The following is a 24,857-nucleotide window of genomic DNA, read 5'->3' as shown; positions in this document are numbered from 1 at the left end:
CTCCTGAAGGATGGCGGTTCCCCAGCTCCAGCAGCCTTCCACTGTGACATCGCCTACTCCCATGGGTAGGGGATGCGGACCCTTCGCACCATTCGGGGGGCTCTCGCTGACGGGCCACATGCAGATATATATGATCCAGATATGCCACCTTTTCTTCTGAGGTGGGCTGGGCAGTAACAATCTGGACAATACCGGGTTGTTCGCCCTTCTCCATCCTTTGGGTTTGACGGGGAGAGACCTACCTCGCCGTTTAGCCCGGGCCCTTTCTTCTGCCCTAACGGGCGCGACCGTCCTCCTAGGAGACGCTAAGCTAAAAACTGACTAGCCTGGTGTCGGCAGGGAGGGATAGAGCCAGCGGGCGGAGCTAACACTTTTTGTGGTTAGTGTCGCCTCCTAGTGGCAGAAGTTATATCCCATGGTCTTTGATGTGTCCCCCAATGACACGAGCGAGAAATAGGAGTTTTAAAAAAAAAAAAAAAAAAAAAAAAAAAAAAAAACTTTGTTTTTTGTAATAATTTAAAAAAAAAAACAACTTCATTCAACTTATTTTTCCTTTTTAGGTCCATTGGGGACTTCAACTGGCAATTATCTAATTGCTTGTACAATATACTGCAATACCTCAGTATTGCAGTTGATTGTATTTCTGCAGGTATTGTATTAAAAGGGTGTCACAGTCACATCTAATGCATGGCAGCCATGGGGGCATGCATAAGGCCGTGCGCAGCCATGACACTCGAACAGCACCCTGCAATCTCACTCCAAGGGAGATGCCTTCGTCAGCCTGCTCTGTCTGTCAGGCCACTGTCAGATAGCGTAATCTAAATGGTTAAAAACTGCAATCGGACTAATCTCTAATCACAGCTATTGTGGGCAGGTGTCAATGTTTAAAGACGGCTTGCACCCACCATGTATGGAGCTGGCTCGGCTCAAGGGGCTTGCTTCATACAAACCCCGCTGCCGGACGACGTACATGTATGCCCTTTAATGTGAAGAGGTTAAGAAATTAATCAAAGAATTTTGAGTGCCGACAATAAAATATGCCTTATAAAAGTTGCTGAGAGATGAATATAGTGTCATCATGATAACCTTTTTCATACTTCCAATTACTGCCATTCGCAACGCCCCAACAACTACCCTGAGCCTCCATCATCAGAATTGTACATTTCAGGAAGACTATAATAGATACCTGTGTCTCCTGGTGATAATACGACAGCACTGGAAACCGCCCTTTACTTCTGAACTTCGAGCTTCCGACAATGATGGGCTTACTAGCAGTAACAGGTACATACAGGTCTCTAGGATACGTCTCACATACCTGAAGAGCAAAGCATGGGGGAGCACAATAAGAACTCTAGTCATAGCCACAATAATAACCTTAGTCACAGCCAAGGACCTCGGGGAGAAGGCAGGAGGCCTTCTCTCGCTCAATGAGAGCTATGTAGAGAATAGAGAAAACGGAAGTGTTATTTCCACTATTCGACCCAGCGATCATGTGACTGCTGGGTGCACCCTGTCCCAGCAGCGCTGTAGGGTCCTAGCAGATCAGCTCTATTAGTGACCATTGCCACTATGGGGGATGTTTTCGCTGTAACTGAGGCTCCTATGGATGCCCCAACTACAGGGGAAATGTGAAATAAAAAAACAAATGTCTTATATCAGGGGTCCCCAACCACCGGGCCGCGGACCGGGGCCGGGCCGTTGGGTGTTTAGCGCCGGTCCGCGGCACCGCTGGGAACTTTTGCTCTAAACACAAGGCCCGCGGGCCGAATCCGGCCCGCTGCCTTGTGCTATGTGGCCCGCGGCGTGCCAACGCCGCTGACCACTGAAGCGATTACCAGCGGGGGCACCGCAGCTCCCCACTGGTAATCGCACTGATCCCGGCGCACACACTGACGTCTGTGCAGCCAGGATTCTCCTCCCTGAGTCCCCTGCTCATTAGTTCCGCAGGAGAGGACTCGGGGAGGAAGCGTTCCGGGCTGCACACTGACGTCAGGGCAAGCAGACAGAGAGCGACAGCAGGGAGGAGGTAAGTATATGGGTTGGGGGCTGCCTATTACTGGGGGGGCTGCCTATTACTGGGGGGGCTGCCTATTACTGGGGGGTGGGGGCTACTTATTACTGGGGGGGCGCTGCCTATTACTGGGGTGGGGGCGCTGCCTATTACTGGGGTGGGGGCGCTGCCTATTACTGGGGTGGGGGCGCTGCCTATTACTGGGGTGGGGGCGCTGCCTATTACTGGGGTGGGGGCGCTGCCTATTACTGGGGTGGGGGGGGGGGGCGCTGCCTATTACGGGGGGGGGGGGGGACCTGCTTATTACTGGGGGGAGGGCTGCTTATTACTGGGGGAGGGGGCTGCTTATTACTGAGGGAGGGGGCTACTGATTACAGGGGGAGGGGGCTACTGATTACAGGGGGAGGGGGCTACTGATTACAGGGGGAGGGGGCTACTGATTACAGGGGGAGGGGGCTACTGATTACAGGGGGAGGGGGCTACTGATTACAGGGGGAGGGGGCTGGGGGAGGGGGCTACTTATTACAGGGGGAGGGGGCTACTGATTACAGGGGGAGGAGCTGCTAATTACTGAGAGGTGGGGGCTGTCTATTACTGAGGGGTGGGGGCTGTCTATTACTGAGGGGTGGGGGCTGTCTATTACTGGAGGGGGGGGGAGCTGTCTATTACTGGAGGGGGGGGGGGGAGATAAATTATATGCTGCCCTATGTGTGTGCTGGGGGGGGGGGGTAGATAATATACTGCCCTATGTGTGTACTGCCAGGACATTCTAAATGTCATAATTAAATAAGAATGCACTAAACTCCAACTCCCTTCATAACCCCGCCCCATATAACCAAAGGCCCGCCCATGTCCCGCCCAACCCTGCCGGGCCCTGTAAAAATGGTCTTGTTTGAAGCCGGTCCCTGGTGCCAAAAAGGTTGGGGACCACTGTCTTATATGACGTCATGGGGGGCATAGATAGTAAAAAAAAATAATAATATTACAGAATCAAATAAAAATATATACATAATAAAGAAAATTGACCCAAAGCAGATGTCAACCAAAACAGTCACTATATGCAACCTGTAACCTGAGAGTAAACAAATTATATTTCAGAACGTCCAAAAAAAATAAGGAACCCATTCCTGTACGTTATTTCTTAAATTGTGTTTATTTATGCAAAAATGAACTATAAATTTATAAAAAAAATCATTTTTTAAGCTTTTTATCCCAAATAAAATGAGATAAACAAGGGAATTTAGTAACCCTGTACTCATGATCGCTGCGGGGTCCCACCATTCAGATTCCAACCAATAAGACATTCATCCTTTACTATCCTGTAGATAGGAGATCATTTTAAATCTAGAGATAACCCCTTGAAGGATCAGCACTACTGAGAACATTCGCTTCACAATCGTCACTTCCCTTTGATGAAAGTTGATACATGACTGTAAAGCAGCTGCTAAAACCTGATATTAGAGCGGTTATCTAACATATTAGGGAATTGCATAAATAGCAGTTCCATAATATAATCTTAGCACTGTAAGCCCCCCTGTCCACGGCAGTTGATTTGCCGGCGGTAAACCGCCGGCGAATCACGCCAGCCGACGCTTCCCATAGCATTGCTATGGAAAGAGCCGGCACCTATCCACGAGCGGAGAATCATTGCAACTCTCTGCTCGCGGCGGGCAATTCGCAGCATGCTGCGAATTGCCCCAATTCTCCGCGGTCAGCCTATCTATTAGATAGGGCTGACTGGTGGAGATTCAGCGGCGGCTCCTGCTCCTGGGCCGCGGGATATCGCATCTCCCGTGGACAGCCGACCTAAACACTACAGCTGGAGGAGTGCTCCGATAATAACCGGCAATCAACTAACTCTTGTACTTTAGAATCCATTTACCTTATACTCTCTGTTCACGTCGGAGAGTTGCCAGAAAGCGTTAGGGACTCCCATTCGCTTATACTCATTCTTTAGGTCAATGCACTGCCAGCCGAGCGCCCGTTCTTCCTCCTTTTGTTTGGGGTTGTAGGAAAATGCGTAGAGATCTTCGTATCGGACTAAAGGGGGTGAAAGTAATAATTACAAAACTGTAGCTTAGTACAACTCGCAGACTGTACTAATAATGCACTTTCAGAGAGAATGATGCAGCAAGTGTTCATTTCTCTGATGGTGCCACCACAGTAAAAATGCAGCATTACGTGATGTTCCTTGAAATCAATGTGGGCACTGGGTTCTCCTTCTGACTCACAATTAATAGCCGATTGGCAGGGGTTAGCCACCAATGCATAGCTCCATATGAACTGTGCCTGCAATACCATCCCAGGCCACTGCAGTGTGGATAGCACTATGTATTTACCGCAACACACCAATATTGTATGGCCTTACGATCAGCTGATCGGCGAATGTTCCAGGGCGGCGGTCTCCTGTCAATCAACTATTGCAGATGTATCAATAGCTCAGAGGTGAAAAACCCCTGTAAGGTATTCTAATAGGGCATTTGAAAATGTATTTTCAAACTACCTATTTAAGAGGTACTTTGTCAGCTCCCAGATACTGCATTGCTTATGTTCAAATTGCATTGCCCGTTTCACGAACAGAACTGCAGCACATCAGTGAAGACTGACACATAAGCAGGTAAGAGAGAAGGCATTGTGACTGTGGAAACAGTGGAAATGTTGTAACAGACATCATTATAGGTTGTAACGCAGCACTTGCCATCCATGTAGGAGGCCAAGAGGATAATGCACCCCTTCAGATGGCTCTGATCTGCTTACCTGGCCTGGACAGCTGAAGCAGAGAGTTGTAGATGTCATGGCAGTCCCGCTCTCTGGGAACTATGAAATGCACCACGCGGAAGTTCTTGCACTGGATCACTAGGGGGCAGCCTGTAGTAGTGAGCGCGAGCTTCTCCACGGCGGCAATGTGATGGTGTAATATCTAATGCAAACACATTTTACAGTCAGGTGGAGTATAACCCTCAAGCTTGTACAAACCAGTCCGCATAAGTAAATGTACCGTACACGTAGTCACACTCCATGAACTGACGGCGTAAACTCATAAAGACGGTTTTATATGCATTTGATCATTTGTATTCCCTTTTTGTCTATGTCCTCCTCTAATTTCATGCACTGTAATATACCACTATGGGTGAAGTATCTATAGCGGTGCTCATCCTGATAGTCCTGATAATGCTTGGCCTACATAGTATCTCTAGAGGAGCGGGAGAAGTGAGAAGATGCATAACAAGGTAGACATATGGCTCCTTGAGTCGGTGATGAGTTGGTGACGATTCCTATGAGCCCTGTAGAGGCATCCATTCCTACCACCAGTCTCCTCCTCTATAGCAGACTTCTTGTCCTCTAACTTTAGTGCCTCTTCCAAAGTGGCCTTAGGAAAACATGGCCCGCGCCACCCTCAACATGGTGTGTTACTTGCAATACAAAGACTAAAGGGGTATTATCGCGGCACACTCAAGGTCTAGCTTTAGTGCAAATGGAAGAGGCTCCTAGCCACAGGGCAAAAGGACATACAGGGGGCAGCAGTGTCGGAAGAGTTAGGCTGGGCTCACACGAATGGGCGGATATCAGCAGTGGAAGACCTGGGAGTGATCGCGGAAGCAAATTGCATATGGTAACGTTTGATTTTCTGCGCGGATGTACTGCGTATAACAGTGTATCATCTCCGTGGAAGAAAGATCACAAGCAGGACATGACATCAGAAAGATGCCCAACCGCCTGGAAACACCCTTTCTGTTTAGACGACGGCCCAGGCGACATTCTCTTGTGCTGTCATGGTGAGAGCTGTTCTGAGACCCTTCAGGACAGGATGCTGCTCTCTGGGCTTGGCTGGTTTATACTACTTTTTTTGGAAGTAGTATAAACCACTTCTTGTGGAGGAAGAGTCTAGAAGAATAAGCGGAGGTTGCAGACAGCAGTCTGGATGGTTGTGTTGCTCCCCAGACTCTGCCCAGGAAATTCCTGCTTTCTTTATACCATTTGTTATCTGGTCTCCTAGCAACTTGCTTAACAATCCGTGTCCATGCACAATGTTAATTGCGTATGTACTGCAAATTGAACGTATCGAAAGAGATCAAGGGAGATCATACGCGCGGAATCCGTGGTGAAATAAAGCATTCTGCAATTTTTCTTCCACTCGCGAAATCTGCAATTCCTACCTGCAAGTCTGGGCGAAACTTGAAAGTCAATGCCTGCACTTTACCGCAAGCATAGTTGGCGATCGCAGAATCTGCAATTGAAATCCGCTCCTGTGAGACCGGGCTTAATAAAGCAAGGGGTGTAGAAGCTGGTGGAGTCAAGGTGAGGGTACTTTTTACTTTAGTGTCTGACAGTCGCCCCAGCTATAAATGCTCCTGAGCTTTTACAATGAGGCAGAGTGCAGCAGAAATGTCTTCCAGGTCTCCTGCCTCCATTCAAGCATGAAAGACTGCCACACGGGCCAATAGTCGCTAGGTGAGCTGAAAACCAAGCGATTCTGACACGTGAACGATTTTTGCTCCCTTGGCCTGCTGGGCCATGTTTATACTGGTTGACAGTCGCTGAACTTGGGGAACTGTTGGCCCATGTACAAGTACCCTGAGGCGACGCTCACAGGGGTATCCCCATCAGAAGAAAACCTGCTACCAATTTCAAAGGAAAACGGCAGCAGAGACCGGCGCAGATTTGCAGTGAGCGCTGCTAATGATCCGCATGCGGTTCTGCCTCATTCAGTGGATCTGATGCCTGTGGAGAGTCGGATATGGATTTCACATCAACAGCTGGAAAAAATTCCAGGTTGAATTCCAGTGAATGGGACCCCTAACTGATGGGAATGTGCCATGCAGCTGATGTTACATAAGTGCCGACTCCTCGATGACATCTAACGTGTGAACACGGTCTACATTTTTGGCACACTTTTGCAGATCCAACTAATAGAAATTCTTCCAGCGCTTAATGGGTTCTTTTCACTTCATTTAGATTCCATGAGATCAAATACTGTATTAGGGCTTATTCAGACGACCGTATATCGGCCGGGGATTCACGCCGGCCGATATACGGCGTCTCTTTCTGCAGGGGGAGGAGGCTGGAAGAGCCAGGAGCAGTGCTCTGAGCTCCCGCCCCCTCTCTGCCTCCTCTCCACCCTCTCTCCGCCCCTCTGCACTATTTGCAATGAGGGGGCGGGGTGGGGCTAAGTGGGCATGAATTAGCCCTGCCCCCACCCCACCTCCCCTCATTGCAAATAGTGCAGAGGGGCGGAGAGGGGGTGGAGAGTTGGCGGAGATGGGGCGGGAGCTTAGTGCACTGCTCCTGGCTCTTTTCTAGCCTCCTCGCCCTGCAGAGAGGGACGCCGTATATCGGCCAGCGTGAATACGCGGCCAATATTCAGTCGTCTGAATACGCCCTAAAAGCCACATTGCATTAGGCAGATATGAAAGCACCTTGACCCCTTAAGGACCAAACACTTTTTAGGGATTTTACCCATGTGGTAGTTTTATTGCCCTATTTTTTTTCCTTTTAGCTACGAAAATTATTTTTTGCTGTGTTTTTTCCGTGACATATGGGCCATTTTTAAAATATCTTTTTCACTGACTTTTTTCCCCCCGTTCTTTTAGTTTTATTGGGGTGTAAAATGCTATAAAAAAAAAAAAATAGCTTTTTTTAACATTTATAGTTAGTTTTTTAATTAGTACATTTACACTAAAATAAAGTATAGGAATGGGTTCCTGATTTTGCTTCGCTCGTTTTGATATATAATATGTATGGTTTTGGATTACAGGACGCATACAGCGATGGTTTTCGGTTATTTTCTTTCTTATATATATATTGTTGTTGTATTCTGTTATTTTGTTGTTTGATGTATGTAATCATGTTTTTTTTACTATCTATGTCCCCTATGCGTCATACAAGACCTTTGGGGGACATTCACATGGTTTTTATTTATTTGACACTTTCCCACTGTAGATGGGGCATCCATAGGAGCCCCAGTTACAGGGGAAAACATCCCCTGTAGTGACAGTCACTGGCAGAGCTGGTCAGGGTCTAGTATGACCCTGTAGCTCTGTTGTAGCAGGGAACCCTGGCAGTCATGTGACCCCCCCGCCTCCTGTAGTGGAAGTTATACTTCCACTTTTCAGTACAGAGCGCTCATTGAGTGCTGTGTACTCGGGGAAGAAGAAGACAGAAAGGGTTAAAAACTCCACCTCCCTTCTCCTCTGGGTTATCAGCTGTCACTAAAAAGCTGACAGCACATCCTGTCTCTGATTGATTGCAGAGGAAGAAAGCTTAAATCCCCACCATAATTCACATACAGCTGGGCTTTAAGCCAGAGACCAGGCGCCTTAAATTGACACTGCCTGCTACTAAACGGGTTAAGAGACACCAGCTCATGCGTTTCAGACATGCACAGAGTAGAACACAAAAAAATGGAAATATACATACTTAGCCCCAATGTCCACGGGCGGATTTGAGTTGTGGAATCTGCACGGATGAACCGCAATTCAAGCCACCTGTAGGAAAACATGGGTGTCCGCAACTGAATTAAAGCATGTGGATTTGATTTGCGGACTTTTGGGTGTGGAAATCAAATCGCAGCATGCTTAATTTCAGTGCAGTTCCCACACAGACGGCTTCCATTGAAGTCAATGGAAGCCGTCTGATCCGTGGCCCTTTCGCAATTAACATTGCAGACGGACTGCGGATTCCACGGGAAAGCAGAGGTTTGAAAAAAAAAAAAACCTCTACTGCGCATGTGCCGATGCTTCCGCAGACATACACAGTACAGAAAAAAGACAACCTGGACAGGTAAGCAAGGTCCTCATCTGCTGGCACGGTCGGATTCCACTGCAGGCTCCCACATGTGAAATTTGACCTGCCCGTGGACATGACCCCTTATATCATTGCGACATTTATTTATGGAATTATGTATGTCGGGTTATTGTGTGTTTTATATCACATCTAATGTTTTAGAACATGCAGCTTTGATCATTGTGACCCTCCGATTGGTCATGTTTGACGCATGCTTCTACCAGCATAGTATGATGAAGGACATTACGTGTCTCAAACGCGTAAGCTGTTGTAACTTATGCAGCTTGGTTTTTATGTTTACATCCCATGGTATCTAAATAACGCTAATAAAAAACAATTTGGCGCTGGACTAGTTTCTATTACTTGAATACTCGCTTTTGCTGTAGCGGGGTGCATGTAGCTGCCTGGAGTTTTGAGTTGGTATCCCCCTCTACATACAATTTTGGGGAAGGTATAAATGTCCAGAACTAGAAAAAAGAAATTGCTGTTTTTCCAGAAACAGTGCCACATCTGTTCACAGGCCGTTTCTGGTACTGCACTTCACTTGTTAGTGGCTCTACACCATTGAAAGAATGAGGGTTATGAGCAGGAGATGCCTCTCTATGAGGTCCCAATGCCCTAACTGGGTATATGGAGACAGGCTGTAGTGACACGACAACCCCTTTAACCCTTTGCAATCCAATTTTAGATTCAGGATTTCCTAGGGGGCTTTCTCTTTCTGCCATTATACAATGGCGCCATCTGCTGGCTAGAGCCAGTACTGCGTATGGGACATGCTGGAGAGGCCCCCAACAAAGCAGCCAGTAATCTACAGTAAGAACACCCTGCCGGACGTCTTCTGACATTGGAACTGTACAGTCTTCAATCAAAATGTCTTCAGATGTCAGACATTGAATTGGAAAGCGTTAATGTCCCGGAGTTGTAATTAGTTCTAAGAATACAGTGAAGTGTTTGCACAGCAGTCTATAATAAGGAAGTGTCTGAGATAAGACGGGCAGACGTGGCACACGGGCACAGCACTTACCCAGATCTCTCTCTGCAGCGAGTCTATAAACAGTAAGTGAGTGGCCGTGAGATACAGCGTTCCAGAAGTCGACTTGTTACTCGGGCTGAACCGATCCAGTAACTTCACCTGCTCCACCTAGAAGAACAAATGGACATGGCCGTCAGATACAACTTAACCCCTTGAGTGGCACGCCCGGAAAATTTCCGGGACGAGCTCCACTGCTCATAGTGACATCGCCCGGAAGATTTCCGGGCTATGTATCACTATGGGAGCTGCAGAGCACAATGCCACAAGCTGTGACATTGTGCTCTGCCTGCACAGACCCACACAGAGCAGTGCAAGGGCTTTGAAAAACCAGCAGAAGATATTGCCGATATGCCGGCAATACCTCCTGCTTTGTTTACAGGTTGCCATAGAGACCATCGGCTTGTCAGAAGCAAGCCGATGGTCTCTGTGGCAGGGAGAGCTGATTGTTAGCTGTCAGAGGACAGCTAGGTACCAGCTCTTACAGCAGAGATCAGAGAAAACCTCCGATCTCTGCTGTGTTAACCCTTTACATGCTGCAGTCTATGTGACTGCAGCATGTAAAAGGCTGTCACTGCAGCTTGTAAAGGGCTGTCACCATCGGACCCCCGGAATGTGATCAGGGGTCCTGATGGGTCCCTGTGGAAGTCCCCTAAAGGGACAAAAAAATAAAAATAAAAAATAATTTTTTTAAAAAATTATAAAAAAAATAATAAAAACACTTGTCTCCCTTTACTTTGTAAAAACATCAAAAATACAATCACACATGTGTAATGACCCAGAGAAGGAAGTTAATACATTATTTAACCCCTTAATGACATGGCCCTTTTTTTTCTTTTTTCCCCATTTCTTTTTTTCCTCCCCCCTGTTTAAAAAAATCACAACTTGTCCCGCAAAAAACAAGCCCTCATATGGCTGTGTCAATGGAAAAATGAAAAAGTTATGGCTCTTTAGACGCAACTGCAAAATTAGTTGAAATTCAATGATTAGACCATTTTAAAAAACCTGCCCTGGTGGGCACGACAGGGTGGTAGGAAACCTGCCACTCAAGGGGTTAAAGGAACATTCACTCAACTCCATGCATGTAAACAAGAATGATATACAGACTGTCGCCCCCCGTGGGCATGAGCCCAAATCATACCCCTTCTGTCCATGGACTGTGTCTAGCAACGCAGTTCTACCCCATTCACATTAACTGGAATTAGCTGCAGTACTATCAACAGCCTGTGAGTAAATGCGGCGCTACATGAAGAATTAAAGCCTGTTCTTGGGTCTACATACATCAAGACTTCTACGTTCAGCTCAGGACATTCATTTTCTACTCATATTAAAGCCATCATCTCAACATAGTCGCTAAACAGTTCAATATATGGTTTCTATAAGGGGCAAGATGGTATTTGTAATTACTGATGATATAATTAATAGTTGATTATATCATTCTTCAAGGCTATTAAGGGCTCATTCACACAACCATGTAAATAAACTGCTGTGTGGGTCACGCAGTGTTTTACCGTTCTGTGTGAGCCGGCAGAGACCATGTATGGCAGCGAGTGCGCTGTGTATGACCGCGGATCTCATGCACAGTGTGACTTTTGCCTTTTCTTATTCTCCTCTGTCTAAGCGGGGTGGCTATGTATCATCGTCCATATGCAATGTATAGCGTATGGACAGCTACCCATAGAGAGGAGTAGGGCTGACACTGCGCGATACACAATAGAGAAATAGAGCATGCTGCGATTTTTTTTTCACGGGGGTATCTGCATACTAATGTGAATGGACCAATGAAAGTCCATGTACTTTTATTGACTCCATTTACGGCGTATCACGCATCCTTGCATCGCATGCGCAATATGTGCTGAAATCATGGTCGTGTGAATTAGCCCTAAGTGGGTGTCTCTGCGTCTCCCCTGTCCAGATATCGATGGTCAACTTTTGCGTGCACTATATGCAAATGAGCCTGCAATCCTGTTTTCTCCCTGACCAGTTTAAAAACCCCGTCCATTCCAAGCTGCGTGACGTCTCCAGCTTCGCCTGCTGGAGACGTTATGCGTTCCACTATCACCATGCTTGCAACGCACTGAGCGGGGAGGCAGATGCACTTGATGTCAGTCCAGCCGGGAAAGAGTCACAGCGCATGAGCGTGGACGTCTCCAGCGGACGGAGATAGTGACATCACAAACTTTGGAATGGACACGGTTTTTAAACTCTGGGTAGGAAGACAGCCGCACCATAAGCAGAGGTGGACCGCCCATCAGACGGTGCACCACTCATATACATATAGTATCCGTACACTTTACCAACGACATCTTGACAGTGGACAGGTGACTTACGGAATCCGGTCGAGTGCAGCTGGCATGCGCCGGCCAGAAGAAAAAAGATCCGGCCGCGACGGAGAGAAGATCAAGTCGCGAAGAAGGAAAGATCCGGAGCAGGTGAGTATATTCTGATTTTAGGTCTCCCGCGAGAGACCCGCACCTAGATGGAGCATGGTCCGGATTTTTTCATGTTCCATTTTTTTTCTAATTCGCTTTTATTGACCATCCGCGGCTATTTATCTACCCGCGGGGGGGTCAATGCATCCCTATGGGATGCGGATCCGCGTGCGGGTGCTCCGCTGCAGATTTAAATTATTATTTTGCCCGTGGACATGAGTCCTAAAGGCTCGTTCACATCTGCGTTAGCGTTTCTATTTTCCTGTCAATAAGGGAGATGGAATAAAATCTCCACAGTGCCACCTATTGGAAGGCTGCATTCCTTCAAGCCATGCTGCCTTCCAATAGGTGGCACTGTGGGGGTTTTATTCCATCTCCCTTATTTGCATATTACTAAGAGGAGTGTGCATGGCCATTCTGGTCTCCTCACTCACCGTCTAGCAAAGCCGAACTTTTACTGTACACGGATGAAGGGCAAAAAAACAGCTGTCTGAACATGGAGTCTGGTTTTGCTTTTAATTCCCAGTCATTGTTACAAGGCTTGTATAAAGAGTCTGACTTTGGCTTGCAGGAATGCTGCTTTCCAATAGGTGGCACTGTGGAGGTTTTATTCCATCTCCCTTATTTGCATAGTACCCAGAGGAGTACTCACTCTCCCTAAGGAGAAGAGATAGTGTTTCTGACCCCAATTTCCCCTGGCCAAACAGGTCCGGCTCACTGTGAAAGCGAATGGCACCAACTGCACCGCATTGATTATAATAGGGTATGTTTACTTTTCGTCATGCTGTCACTTTTTCATCCAGGATTTGAATAGAATTCAACAATGAAGGCTTAGAATGAAGACCCCAACTCTGATGTAAATGAGCCTGAAGATTAACATCCTGCCTAATCCAAAACTCCCACTCCCGTCTCCAAGACTTTTATCAAGCTGCACCAGTTCTCTGGCATGTGTTACCCCAGGACTACCAGGTTGATCCACAAAACCCACGGCCTTAAGCGTGCCCTAAAACACATCTCTTTAGGGAAGCCTACCATAGTCTCTAATCTAATGTCTTACCTCTACATTCTCCCTCAGAACCAAATACCTCTTTCCAACAGCATCCCCCACATCCGATACACCCTAATATACTTCATATCTATGGCTGGTGACGGCTCATACCGTTTTATGTATAGTACCACATTTATATAAAAGCTGGCTAGACCCTTGTATAGAACAAGCACATTTAACTGTTATGTCACCCAGTTTCCTCATAGACTGTAAGCTCTCGAGAACAGGCTCCTTACTCCCATTGTTCACATTGTTTCTTAGCTTGTTATTCTGTATTGTGTGTATAGGTAAACGCTGATTTGTAAAGTGTTGCGGAATATGTCGAATCTATACAATCCTCACCATTAGTATTGTAGGCCCTTTATTCCGAGCATGCTGGCATTCGGGCCCCCTATCTAGCCTAGTGATATGTCATCACTTGCTATAGAGAGAAAGTCCATTTAATAACAATTCTTCAACACGCCGTTTTACTTTTTCATAGCTCACGAGTCAATAATTGTGCATTCCTGGAAATAATCTGTAATTACATTTGTGAATGTAACTTTCGCATAAGGTCCCACTATGGGGATCATTTGCATTATTGCCCCCTCTGTATCTGGTTTACTGTTCTGTCATCCACAATGCAGCAGAACTGGACTAGTTTCCCCTGGTTTCAGCGGTTTAGTCCCCGGTACTTACCCCTGACTACAATGAGGACATTCATCAGAGCTTACAACAAAGAAAGCAGTGGAGTCTGTGTCTGAAGCGGAAGCGTCAGCCAACAACAGATGTGGTCATCGCTAGAACCATACAAAAAGGAACCCATGCCAAGTGTACTAAGCAATTCATACTGTGCCAGAATAACAAGCCGCGGCCGTGTGTGACACAGTGACCCCATGTCCTGCGGGTGTACAGTTTATAGCGCTCCTAACAGCAGAATGTCCCATTACATTTAACGATCACCTCTGACCATTATTTTATAGCCTACGCACAGATATAAACTTACAGATGAAGTTTAGAAACTTTATAAGTTCATGGGAGTAGCTGTGTCCTTTATTTTGCTGGTTGTTAGTAAAAAAAACTGTTAACAGCTTACTTAGGAGTCACCTGGCAAAGGTGTGCAAGTACCTGGGACCACTGCGCTGGGGGGAGGCATGGAGGGCTATTCTGTGCTGCAGAAAATGCCCTGCAAGAATTAAAATGGGTTTTCCAGGGAATTACTATTTATGACCCATCTTCAGGATACGTCATCAGTAGTCGATCGGTTGGGGGCGAATAGCTGATTGGGCGCTCGCTGTCAGTGCCACAATACATAGCGGTTTGGAGCAGAAGCAGTTGCGGCCCCTATGCAGTGGCCGGCATTTGTAACTGCAGGCGCAGCTACCATTGATTTTAATAAGTACTGCGCCTGCAGTTGCAAGTGCCGGCCACTACACGTCAGAGCGGCAGCTTCCAGTCCATAGCCGTGTATCGCAGCACTGACAGCAGGCGCCTGATCAGCTGATTGGCCAAAATCCAAAGTGCTGGACCCCAGTCGATCAACCAGTAATGACCTATCCTGAGGATAGCTTTCATAGTATTTATCTGAAAAACTGGAAAGCCACATTAACTAGTCTGCTTGCGTGCAATGACATCACCACACATGGTTTACATAGTGACATCATTGGGCGCCTTGATCCGTCCCAGTGAGTCGTCTTCCCCACTACAAATGATGATCTATGCTCCTACATAAGTGTAAGGAGTAGATTGTAGGTGCACATTTAATATGGGGGTGTGAGGAACTGAAAGCCCCTTCCATTGCCCTGAGGATCACTGGCTGTTGTGAACCTTCATGGATTTACGCTCTACTGTTGAGGACCACTCGACTATCCAGGTATTGGACTCCAAGACTTAGATTGTTTCAAGTGACATATTAGAGCTAAAGGGATTTTCAAACATTGAGAATTAAAGTTTTAGACATATTTGGCATGGTCACAGGATATGCCACAAACATTGGAAAGGTCTCTTTTCTACTTCTTAGAGATCCTCTTATTGAGAAAAATGAAGAGGTGGCCATGGATGTGCGCGGCTCTCTACTTCAGACCGGCTGCACACAGGTGGATTTTTGCTGCCGAATCTGCGACGGGCAATGGAAGCCATCAGACCCAATGGCCCATCCGCAGTTAACACTGCGAACAGGTCGCCGATTCTGCCTCATCATAAAATTTGAAAAAAACTATTTGTACTGCGCATGTCCGACAGCGAGCTGCCAGGTCCATGCGCAGTACAGATGAAGAAGCCAAAATACAGGTATGTGGATGCTGATGCCGTCAGGGTGGGATTCCGCAGTGGGCTCCAGCATGCGGAAGCCGGCTCTGCCGCATGCAGGTGGCCTTAAATGGTCACTAACATTTCAAACAACCTTTGCTTTATAGGATAGCTAATGTGATAACCAGCAAAACTGCTATTTACTTAATTTACCTAAAATGATGTTTTTGTGCTTTGAAGTGGTAGGGGTCTATACCTTCCTCCTAAATTGCCATTTACACAGTACGATTATTGAGCAAAAGTAATTCAAATGAAAGAAAATGCCCGATAATTGTTACGTTTACTTTTCACTTGTCACTCACTTTCAATCAGCATAAAAATCATCGCTGGATCGCTGACTTCTCGCTACGTGTAAACGCTCCCCGTCAGCGGTAATCTGCCTATCTAAACGCTCTGCGCGAGTGCTAGCAGCGGTGACGTCAGTGCTCGTGCAGTCGTTTAGCCAACGGTTGTCCCATGTAAATGAAGCAAAACTGTCCACCGCCTGCTGTCAAGTGATGTTATCTCTCCTAACTGAGTCAGCAAGCTAGAGAACAGTAAGTGTAGGAGTATGAGCCATCTTGCTCATTGAAACCTATGTGAGCATAGGAGAGGAGAAGAAAAGCAGAAATCACAAAAATGTGCTGCTGGAACTAACGGTGAGTGGTTTAATGCTATTTATTCACATCCATACTGCTCAGTACTACTAGAAAGTGTCCTATATTTGGATTCTATGTCTCTCAGTGTGTTACAGGCATGTAGAGGCTAGTTCTCTGGGCACAGCAAATAGAACATAGCAAACAGGCTCTTCCCACCAGTTCTGAGGGAACTGATAATCAGATATACACCTTGAGGGCTTATTTACACGAGCGTATATCGTCCAAAGTTTTTACGGACGTCCGACATACGCTTCCATCTGAGCAGCCCCTCCCCCTGATGCCAGATCATTCTGAAAAGTTAGGTACAATTTTAAAGTTTATGGGAGTCACAGAAACAGTTGAGCAAAAAAAATCTGCAGCAATATTCTTACATATGCTGCAAATTCATTGGTGTCTCTCGCCAATCCACAGCGGCCATCTAAATCTGAGCTGTTGGACACAGGGCTCAACTGTGGAGCTACGTTACAGACAGATTACAATCCAAGCTGCTAAAAGACCAGAAGAGGGGGGTGAAGATGGACCAGCTATAATCACTGGGGAAGTGAGGCAGGGGCCTGCTGGGACTACTGGGAAACTAGAAGTCTTGCTATGATGACCTGGGGGGAGAATTACTTTTTTTTTTCTTAAACTACTAGTGGGGGGATGCGGAGAGGTATAATACCAGGCTTCTGCATCTCCAGCAGCAATGCACTCTAGACATTTGCATTATAATGTGCATCAATCCCTCCTCAAATGGATTTGGACCCAAGCCCACAGCATAACGTTGCTAGCTCCTAGTCCTGAATCAGATTGGACAATCATTACGTAAGTATACACTGTATAACGTTGGCCTTCATCCCCAAGTAGCCAACTATTGCATCATGGTTGCATTTATTCCCCATTCAGCTATGCCATGAGACAGGTGCCCATTAAACATGGGTATCCCAAGTTGTATTTAATGCTATGATCCCTCACTATACAACTGCCAGCACAATGAAAACACTCTGATGAATTTGCTGAGATTTTTAATTCTTGGAATGGCTGTTTTTAAATGGCCAGTCGGTGCAAGAGAATATAAAGAACTTCGTAATTTATCTTATTAACGATAAAATGCCTCTTTCTCCACTTGTTCTCCTCCTTCAAGCATTGATCATTCCCCCCCTAACTATTGCTAAAATCCATCTCCAGCCCAATGAGAGATCAGGTTACATGCTGCCCATGAAAGTTTATGGTATTAAAGGGGTTGTCCCGCGCCGAAACGGGTTTTTTTTTTTTTCAACCCCCCCCCCGTTCGGCGCGAGACAACCCCGATGCAGGGAGGTAAAGAAAGCTCACCGGAGCGCTTACCTGAATCCCCGCGCTCCGGTGACTTCTCTACTCACCGCTGAAGATGGCCTCTTCCTCCGTGGACCGCAGCTCTTCTGTGCGGTCCATTGCCGATTCCAGCCTCCTGATTGGCTGGAATCGGCACGTGACGGGGCGGAGCTACACGGAGCTACACGGAGCCCCATAGAAGACTGCAGAAGACCCGGACTGCGCAAGCGCGGCTAATTTGGCCATCGGAGGGCGAAAATTAGTCGGCACCATGGAGACGAGGACGCCAGCAACGGAACAGGTAAGTATAAAACTTTTTATAACTTCTGCATGGCTCATAATTAATGCACAATGTACATTACAAAGTGCATTATTATGGCCATGCAGAAGTGTACAGACCCACTTGCTGCCTCGGGACAACCCCTTTAAGAGACATTAGTGCAACTTCTAGTAAGTATTTTATCTCATCCCAGTGCTAGATGTACATTTATACTGCTCAGTACTGCTGTATAATGTCCTCCATGCTGCTGCTGTTTTTGATGGCAAGCTACAGGGACATAAAGAACAGGAGCGTTTGCTCCCATGTGTGTAGTCTATGGGAGAAATCCTAGCAGAAAAAGAAAAATGAGAATCAGAGATTCAGGCTGCAAGGAGGGGGCTCTTAATAAACTCTATATCCAAGTCATATAATGGCCTGTGCTACCCCTCAAGTTCCCACAAGACAAATTTTTCCGAAAAGTCACTTGAAACTACAGGTATGCTTTAACGAGGACATTTCAGGTCTTCTGACAAGTGGAACAGGCTGCATACTTTTACAGCCACATTCCTGTGGATTCTTCCATGTCAGGCAATGTACGAATGGAAGAGGGGGGGGGGGGGGGGGTTGAAAGCAAAAATAAAAGCACCAAAGGAATCAGTAGGGACATGGTTGGAAAGGTATGCTGCACGTCCCGCTCGTGAGAGAACCTGACAGCTCACGTTAATGAATGTACATGTACTGATAATGTATAATGAACCTTATTTGCCGCCATCCATATGGCAAGTGACCGCTCTGTCAACTGAGAAAGCCTGAGTTACCCGTATATACTCCAGTATAAGACGACTTTTTCAGCACATTTTTATGCTGAAAAAGCCCCCCCCCCCTCACTTATACTCCCATTGCTTTCAATGGGTCCACGGCTGCTGCCGGCACCCATGTAGTGATACAGAGCCCTCAGGGAAGGGCTTTAAACATAAGCCATTCTCTGAAAATCATCCTTAGCATGTGTAAAAAATTATATACATATATTGAATGAAATCAATGAATGGCTGAGCGCTGCCTGTGATTGGTTAAGCGCTGTGACCAATCACAGGCAGCGCTCAGCTGTCGTTCAATGATAAAAATCCCCGCCTGCTGAAAGAACTTCATTACCGTGACAGGACACAAGCAGCTAGACATACCTGAGCCACGGCAGCAGCGGAGAGGTGAGTATATATATTTTTTTATTTTTTACACAAACCATGGATTATTTTCAGGGAAGGGCTTATATTTAAAGACCTTTCCTGAAAATCACTGCAGGGGTTGCTGGCAGCAGCCATGACCCTATCGGAAGCAATGGTGCACGGACCATGCATTTCCCACCCTAGGCTTATACTCGAGGCACCTAATTTTCCTGTTTTTTTGTGGTAAAATTAGGTGCCTCAGCTAATACTCGAGTATATACGGTATATAAATGTTCTCATAGAATGGTAGAGTTGGAAGGGACCTCCAGGGTCTTTGGATCCAACCCCCTCCCTGCTCAATGCAGGTTCTGACTGATTACAGAGTACAGTCCGACCAAATACAGCAAAAGGCAAAATCTACAACAGTAATGAATTCTTGATTCTGGACATATGACAGGGCTATAAAATACCCATTCACATGCATTGCAGGCTGACTCCTCAGGATCTTATTGGTACAGTAGCTTATTATAAACAGAATCATAGCACTGTATTAGTGAGGCGACAGTCAGCATACAACATCCTACCAAGAGTAATTGGACACCTGAGTAAGAATCCAAAGTAGTATTTATTTCCATACGTTAATACTTAGTGGGGCTCCTTTGGCCCTAATGACATCAGATACTCTCCGTGACAAACTTTCTACTAGTGTCTGATACACTTCAGCTGGTATTTCCCTTCATTCATCCTGCAAACATTTGTCACGTTCTCTCAAAGAAGATGCATCAGCCAGTCTACAATGGTGCAAGGAGAATCTTCATTGGCCAGTTGAACAATGGTTCTGTTATGGTCTGGGGATGTTCTGCATGGCATGTTCTCAGTCCGTTGACGGTAGTGGCAAGAACCATGAACACGGAGGTGTAACTTGTCATTCTAGACATTTGCAGGATGAATTGAGGGAAATACCAGCTAAAATATATCAGATTTAGGAGAAACTATGCCACGGAAAGTATCCAATGTCATTAGGAGCCCCAGTAAATATTAACATATGGAAATAAATACTAATTTTGATTCTTCCTCTTCCAACTACTTTTGGTAGGATGGTGTAAGTGTACATCACAGGATCAATCAAACTGACCTTCTTACTGGCCTGACAATAAGAACTGTCATGGGCAAGAACACAAAACAACCATAATAGGTGAGAGGTCAGCAACAAACGTCCAGGCCCATGGGCTCCATGGTTTCAGCAGGACAGAAGCTTAGGCTATGTGTGATAACCCTGCTCCACCTGTATTTGCAGGGTGCAGTGTATAATGCAGCAGCGGTGTATGGTCATTACTATATGATCTGTATCTGCACAGGGATATCCTGTAACCAGATACTTAGTAACCAACACTGACACCACAAAGTGCAAACTAACAACACTGAGGCATTGGCACTACTAGATCCATGCCCATGCAATCTCACCCATCGCCCTGTGCACCTGGCAGTGCCTGCAGAGCTTCAGGGATGGTAGATGCATCACACAGACAGCAGCTGAGCTGTGATCTGCTATGACACTGCACTTACTGCAGCAGCACACAGAACCCCCCAATCATGGCAGTACCTTGGTGGTCCGGATGTGCTCCATCTCTGGCCCCTTCTCGGAGATGCACCGGGTGAGGACTGATGGCTCAGACCCTCCTCGCTTCCTGCTGCTGGAGCTGCAATACACTTCCTGCTATGATCGCTGCAACAAGGAATGACACACAGCCCGGGCTGCGGCGGCGCTGGAACGTCCTGTGTCTACCACAGCGCCACCGCCTGTTCACATGTCGTACTGTAATCGCTGGTCTCGGCTGTAATATTGGACTTCTACACTATCCCTTATGATGGAGAGGAGTTGAGAACTTTATATACAACTTGTAAAGAGCAATACACCCATTGTAAAAAAAAAAACATAAAGCACATAGGAGTCAGAATCAACTCAAAGTTTATCTGTGTGATTGTAACATTGATATAAGCAAGTAATTATAATATCAGAGCAGAAGGAGAATATACATAGTAACATAGTATGTTCCGCTGAAGGGAGGCAATGTCCATCTAGTTCAGCCAGTTTACACACCCCACCCCCATTGTTGATCCAGAGGAAGGCAAAAAAATACAATGAGGCAGAAGCCAATTTAGCCCATTTTTGGGAAAAAATTCTTTCCCGACGCCATAATAGTAGTCAGAATAATCCCTGGATCAACGTTTGAAAGTTCCCACATGACTCCAAGACTCGATTCAACAGCCCCACTGGTTATTTAATGTCTATATCCTGTAATATCGTAGCGCTCTAGAAAGACGTCTAGTCTCCTCTTAAACTCCTCTATGGATTTTGCCATCACCACGTCCCCAGGCAGAGAGTTCCACAGTCTAACTGCTCTTACAGTAACGAACCCCCTTCTGTGTTGGTGATGAAACGTTTGTTCCTTTAGACGTAGATGATGCCCTCTTGTTACCGTCGCAGTCCTGGGTATAAATAGATCATGGTAGGGAAACTGCACAGTTGAAGGAAGGCTCTAGTACCCTGTTGTACCACCTCTATCTTGGCTACAAGATGTGATACGGGTGGGCATGTTGGCTCTAGTACCCTGTTGTACCGCCTCTAGCTTGGATACAAGATGTGATACAGGTGGGCATGGAGGCTCTAGTACCCTGTTGTACCGCCTCTAGCTTGGATACAAAATGTGATACGGGTGGGCATGGAGGCTCTAGTACCCTGTTATACCACCTCTATCTTGGCTACAAGATGTGATACGGGTGGGCATGTTGGCTCTAGTACCCTGTTGTACCGCCTCTAGCTTGGATACAAGATGTGATACAGGTGGGCATGGAGGCTCTAGTAACCTGTTGTACCGCCTCTAACTTTGGATACAAGATGTGATACGGGGGGCATGGAGGCTCTAGTACCCTGTTGTACCACCTCTAGCTTGGATACAAAATGTGATATGGATGGGCATGGAGGCTCTAGTACCCTGTTGTACCACCTCTAGCCTGGATACAAAATGTGATATGGGTAGGCATAGAGGCTCTAGTACCCTGTTGTACCGCCTCTAGCTTAAATACAAGATGTGATATGAGTGGGCATGTGGGCATACAGGTTCTATATGGTATCCTGTGCTATATCGGTCCACGTTTGCTGTAACTGAGCCTTTAGATCACCACTACTAGAGGTGACCGACTGTAATATGTGATGACTCCCCAGACCATCACACCAGCAGTGGGGACAGTGTGCCGCTCAACAACAAAGGCAGGATTGTGGTGCTCACCCCTAGGTCTCTAGACACGAACATGGCCGTCATCAGTGCCCAAGCTAAACCTGAATTCGTCACTAAAAACAACCCAGTTCCACTATGTAGCGGTTCAGTTTCATTTTTCACTACACCACTGCAAACGGAGGACGCGATGGGTGTCAAAGGCAGTACACATAATGGGCGCCATGAGGCCAAATGTCCTTCAGCCAAGTGCCTGAAAATGGTTCTCACAGACACAGGGGCCTGTAACAATGGTGCCACCTGTCTCTGGATGGCAGATAATGAAATAGTTGGAGCTGGTCATGCTTGTCGGACAATCAGATGATCCCCCTCTACTGGTGGTTTGTCAATGGCATCCTAAGCCCGGTTGCCTTGTGTGTGTGTGTGCTCTAATGCAGGGGTCCCCAACTCCAGTCCCCAGGGACCACCAACAGGTCATGCTTTCAGGATATCCTTTGATGAGTACACCTGTGGCAATGTCTGAGGCACCAACAATAATTACATCACCTGTACAATTCTGAGGAAATCCTGAAAAAATGACCTGTTGCTGGTCTCTGAGGACTGGAGTTGGGGAACACAGCTCTAATGCATCCACTGGTCCACTCGCATAACTATAGGTGATGCAGGGGATACAGTTGCACCCAGGTCGAGGAGCCTTAGGGGGCCCATAAGGCCTCTCTTCTTCATATAGTGAGCCCAGCACTATGAATAAAGCATTATAGTTGGGGGCCCTGTTACAGGTTTTGCATTGGGGCCCAAGAGCTTCAAGTTACGCTTCTGCACTGGTCCCAACACCGCTTAACAGTCTGGTCAAAACGGCCCAAGTGGCGGCAATTTATCGATACGACCGTACAGCTTTTCACATTCCAATAATGCTCCCCCTCTCAAACTCGTAACTGGACGAAATCTCTTCCCTGGGTCGTAGAGGGTCTAGTGGTCAACAAGCTCTACACAAGCAGAGAAAGAGGTCACTACACACAAGGAGCCTTTATATAGACTGGAACCACTTTTAGGGTGTCAGGTGACAAGATCATTCATCTAATCAAGTCACAACTAATTATTTGCATATCTGCCTAAGGCCAGGCTCACAAGACCATATCTCACAGTAGTGCCGGCTGCGAGATATACGCACACGGCACGCAGACAGTACGCAATGACGTTGCATACTGGCTGTGTGCTGGCCATCGCCATGTACTATCTTGGCGTGTATGCGAGCATAATACGCGACAAGATACAACATTCGGCAATTTTTCTTGCACAAGTATTTTGCGCAATTCATGTGAGTGGTAATATGGCCGCCTATGGGAGATTGGTACAGCGTATTCTGCGTGCAAAACATACCCTATGACAACAAACTCATGTGCGCCCGGCCTGAAATGTAACTGCATACCAAGGTTTGCAGCAAAACGCCAACTCCTTCTAGGTGCTTGATTTATTTATTTATTTTTTAACATAGTGCATAATGCTAGGCCCACACGAGCGAATTTCAATCGCATATTATGCGCACGATGTACGTGCATATAAAATGCAGTACATCGCGGCAATTCAAAGACATTGATTTTCGCCGTTACACTCGCGCTAGTGTTTTTCATTGCGTATAATATGGCAATAAAAAAGAACGCAGCATGTTCTATTTTACCACATATTACGTGTGATAGCCTATGGGTGTGTACAAAAAGCTGTTCATACGCAATTACATTGTGTATGTGCGGCGTTTATACTCCATGTCACTAAGTGACAGAACGGAAATAGAAAAAAATGAAACCAAAAAGCCTGTGCCTGACTGGGTGTAATACGTGACATAAATACAAACTTATTCACTGCTTATACAATTTTGTATAATATGATAATAAAATATAACATATATATAATAATAAATTACATTTGTGTGACACAGGCCTTTATTGGATTTATGCCATCTGAACCACAAACAAGTTTTCTTCAAAGTTTATAAATAAAGGGGTATATGAATTAGGCCGGCTGCACACGGCTGTGACGGGCTCCACCGCGGAATTCCGCGGCGGAGCCCGTCACGGCGCCCCCCAGGAGACCCCAAACTTACCTGCGGATCCGGCGTCCTCGCTCCTGCATGACGCGCAGGCGGTGGGCGGGGAAGCGGTTTCACGCTATCTTCCGCTGTGCTACAGCGGAAGATAACGTGAACGGACGGCTTCCATTGACTGCAATAGAGCATGCCGCGGGTGAGGACGGGTGAATTCACGGTGCGGAATTCCGCGGTGGAATTCCGCACCGTGAACCCTGAGCTATTAGGTTCAGTAGAACCTAATAGCTGCGGGCAACACAGCGGATTTCCGCCGCCAATTACGCGGCGGAAATCCATTCGTGGGAAGGAGGCTTTAGGCCACCTGCAGATGGCCCGGTCGGATCTGGCTGCGAGAATTCTTGCAGCGGGACCCGACCCGAGCGTCTGCAGAGAGCAGCGTGACGCTCACCTGCTCCCGCAGCCCCGGCTCTTTCATGTGCCGGCTGCCGGGCAGCCGGCGCATGAGCAGAGCGGAGCTGGCGGCCGGTGAGTGACGTTTCTGGGCGGGGCTCTGCGAGCCCTGCACAGAAATAGAGCAAGCCGCGATTTGTATGCCGCAATTTCGCGCGGCCAAATCGTGGCTGTCTGCATAGGA

The 24,857-nt window shown here is 46.8% G+C and overlaps 1 protein-coding gene across 1 annotated transcript in view; it reads right to left on the bottom strand.

Annotated features, from left to right (window-relative positions):
- Positions 1-20,663, bottom strand: part of MTMR6 (myotubularin related protein 6) — a 90,620-nt gene extending 69,957 nt beyond the window's left edge. The window contains exons 1-5 of the mRNA XM_066583465.1: positions 20,547-20,663; positions 9,819-9,935; positions 4,769-4,931; positions 3,894-4,051; positions 1,187-1,315 (exon numbers count right to left, since the gene is read on the bottom strand). Coding sequence (XP_066439562.1) covers positions 1,187-1,315; positions 3,894-4,051; positions 4,769-4,931; positions 9,819-9,935; positions 20,547-20,570 — 591 coding nt within the window. The 5' untranslated portion in view covers positions 20,571-20,663. The remainder of the gene's footprint in view (positions 1-1,186; positions 1,316-3,893; positions 4,052-4,768; positions 4,932-9,818; positions 9,936-20,546) is intronic.
- Between the last annotated feature and the right edge of the window lie 4,194 nt (positions 20,664-24,857).

The sequence above is a fragment of the Eleutherodactylus coqui genome, chromosome 1 (assembly GCF_035609145.1).
Source record: "Eleutherodactylus coqui strain aEleCoq1 chromosome 1, aEleCoq1.hap1, whole genome shotgun sequence".
In the NCBI taxonomy this organism is placed as follows: domain Eukaryota; kingdom Metazoa; phylum Chordata; class Amphibia; order Anura; family Eleutherodactylidae; genus Eleutherodactylus; species Eleutherodactylus coqui.
This window is presented reverse-complemented; position numbering and strand designations above follow the sequence as displayed.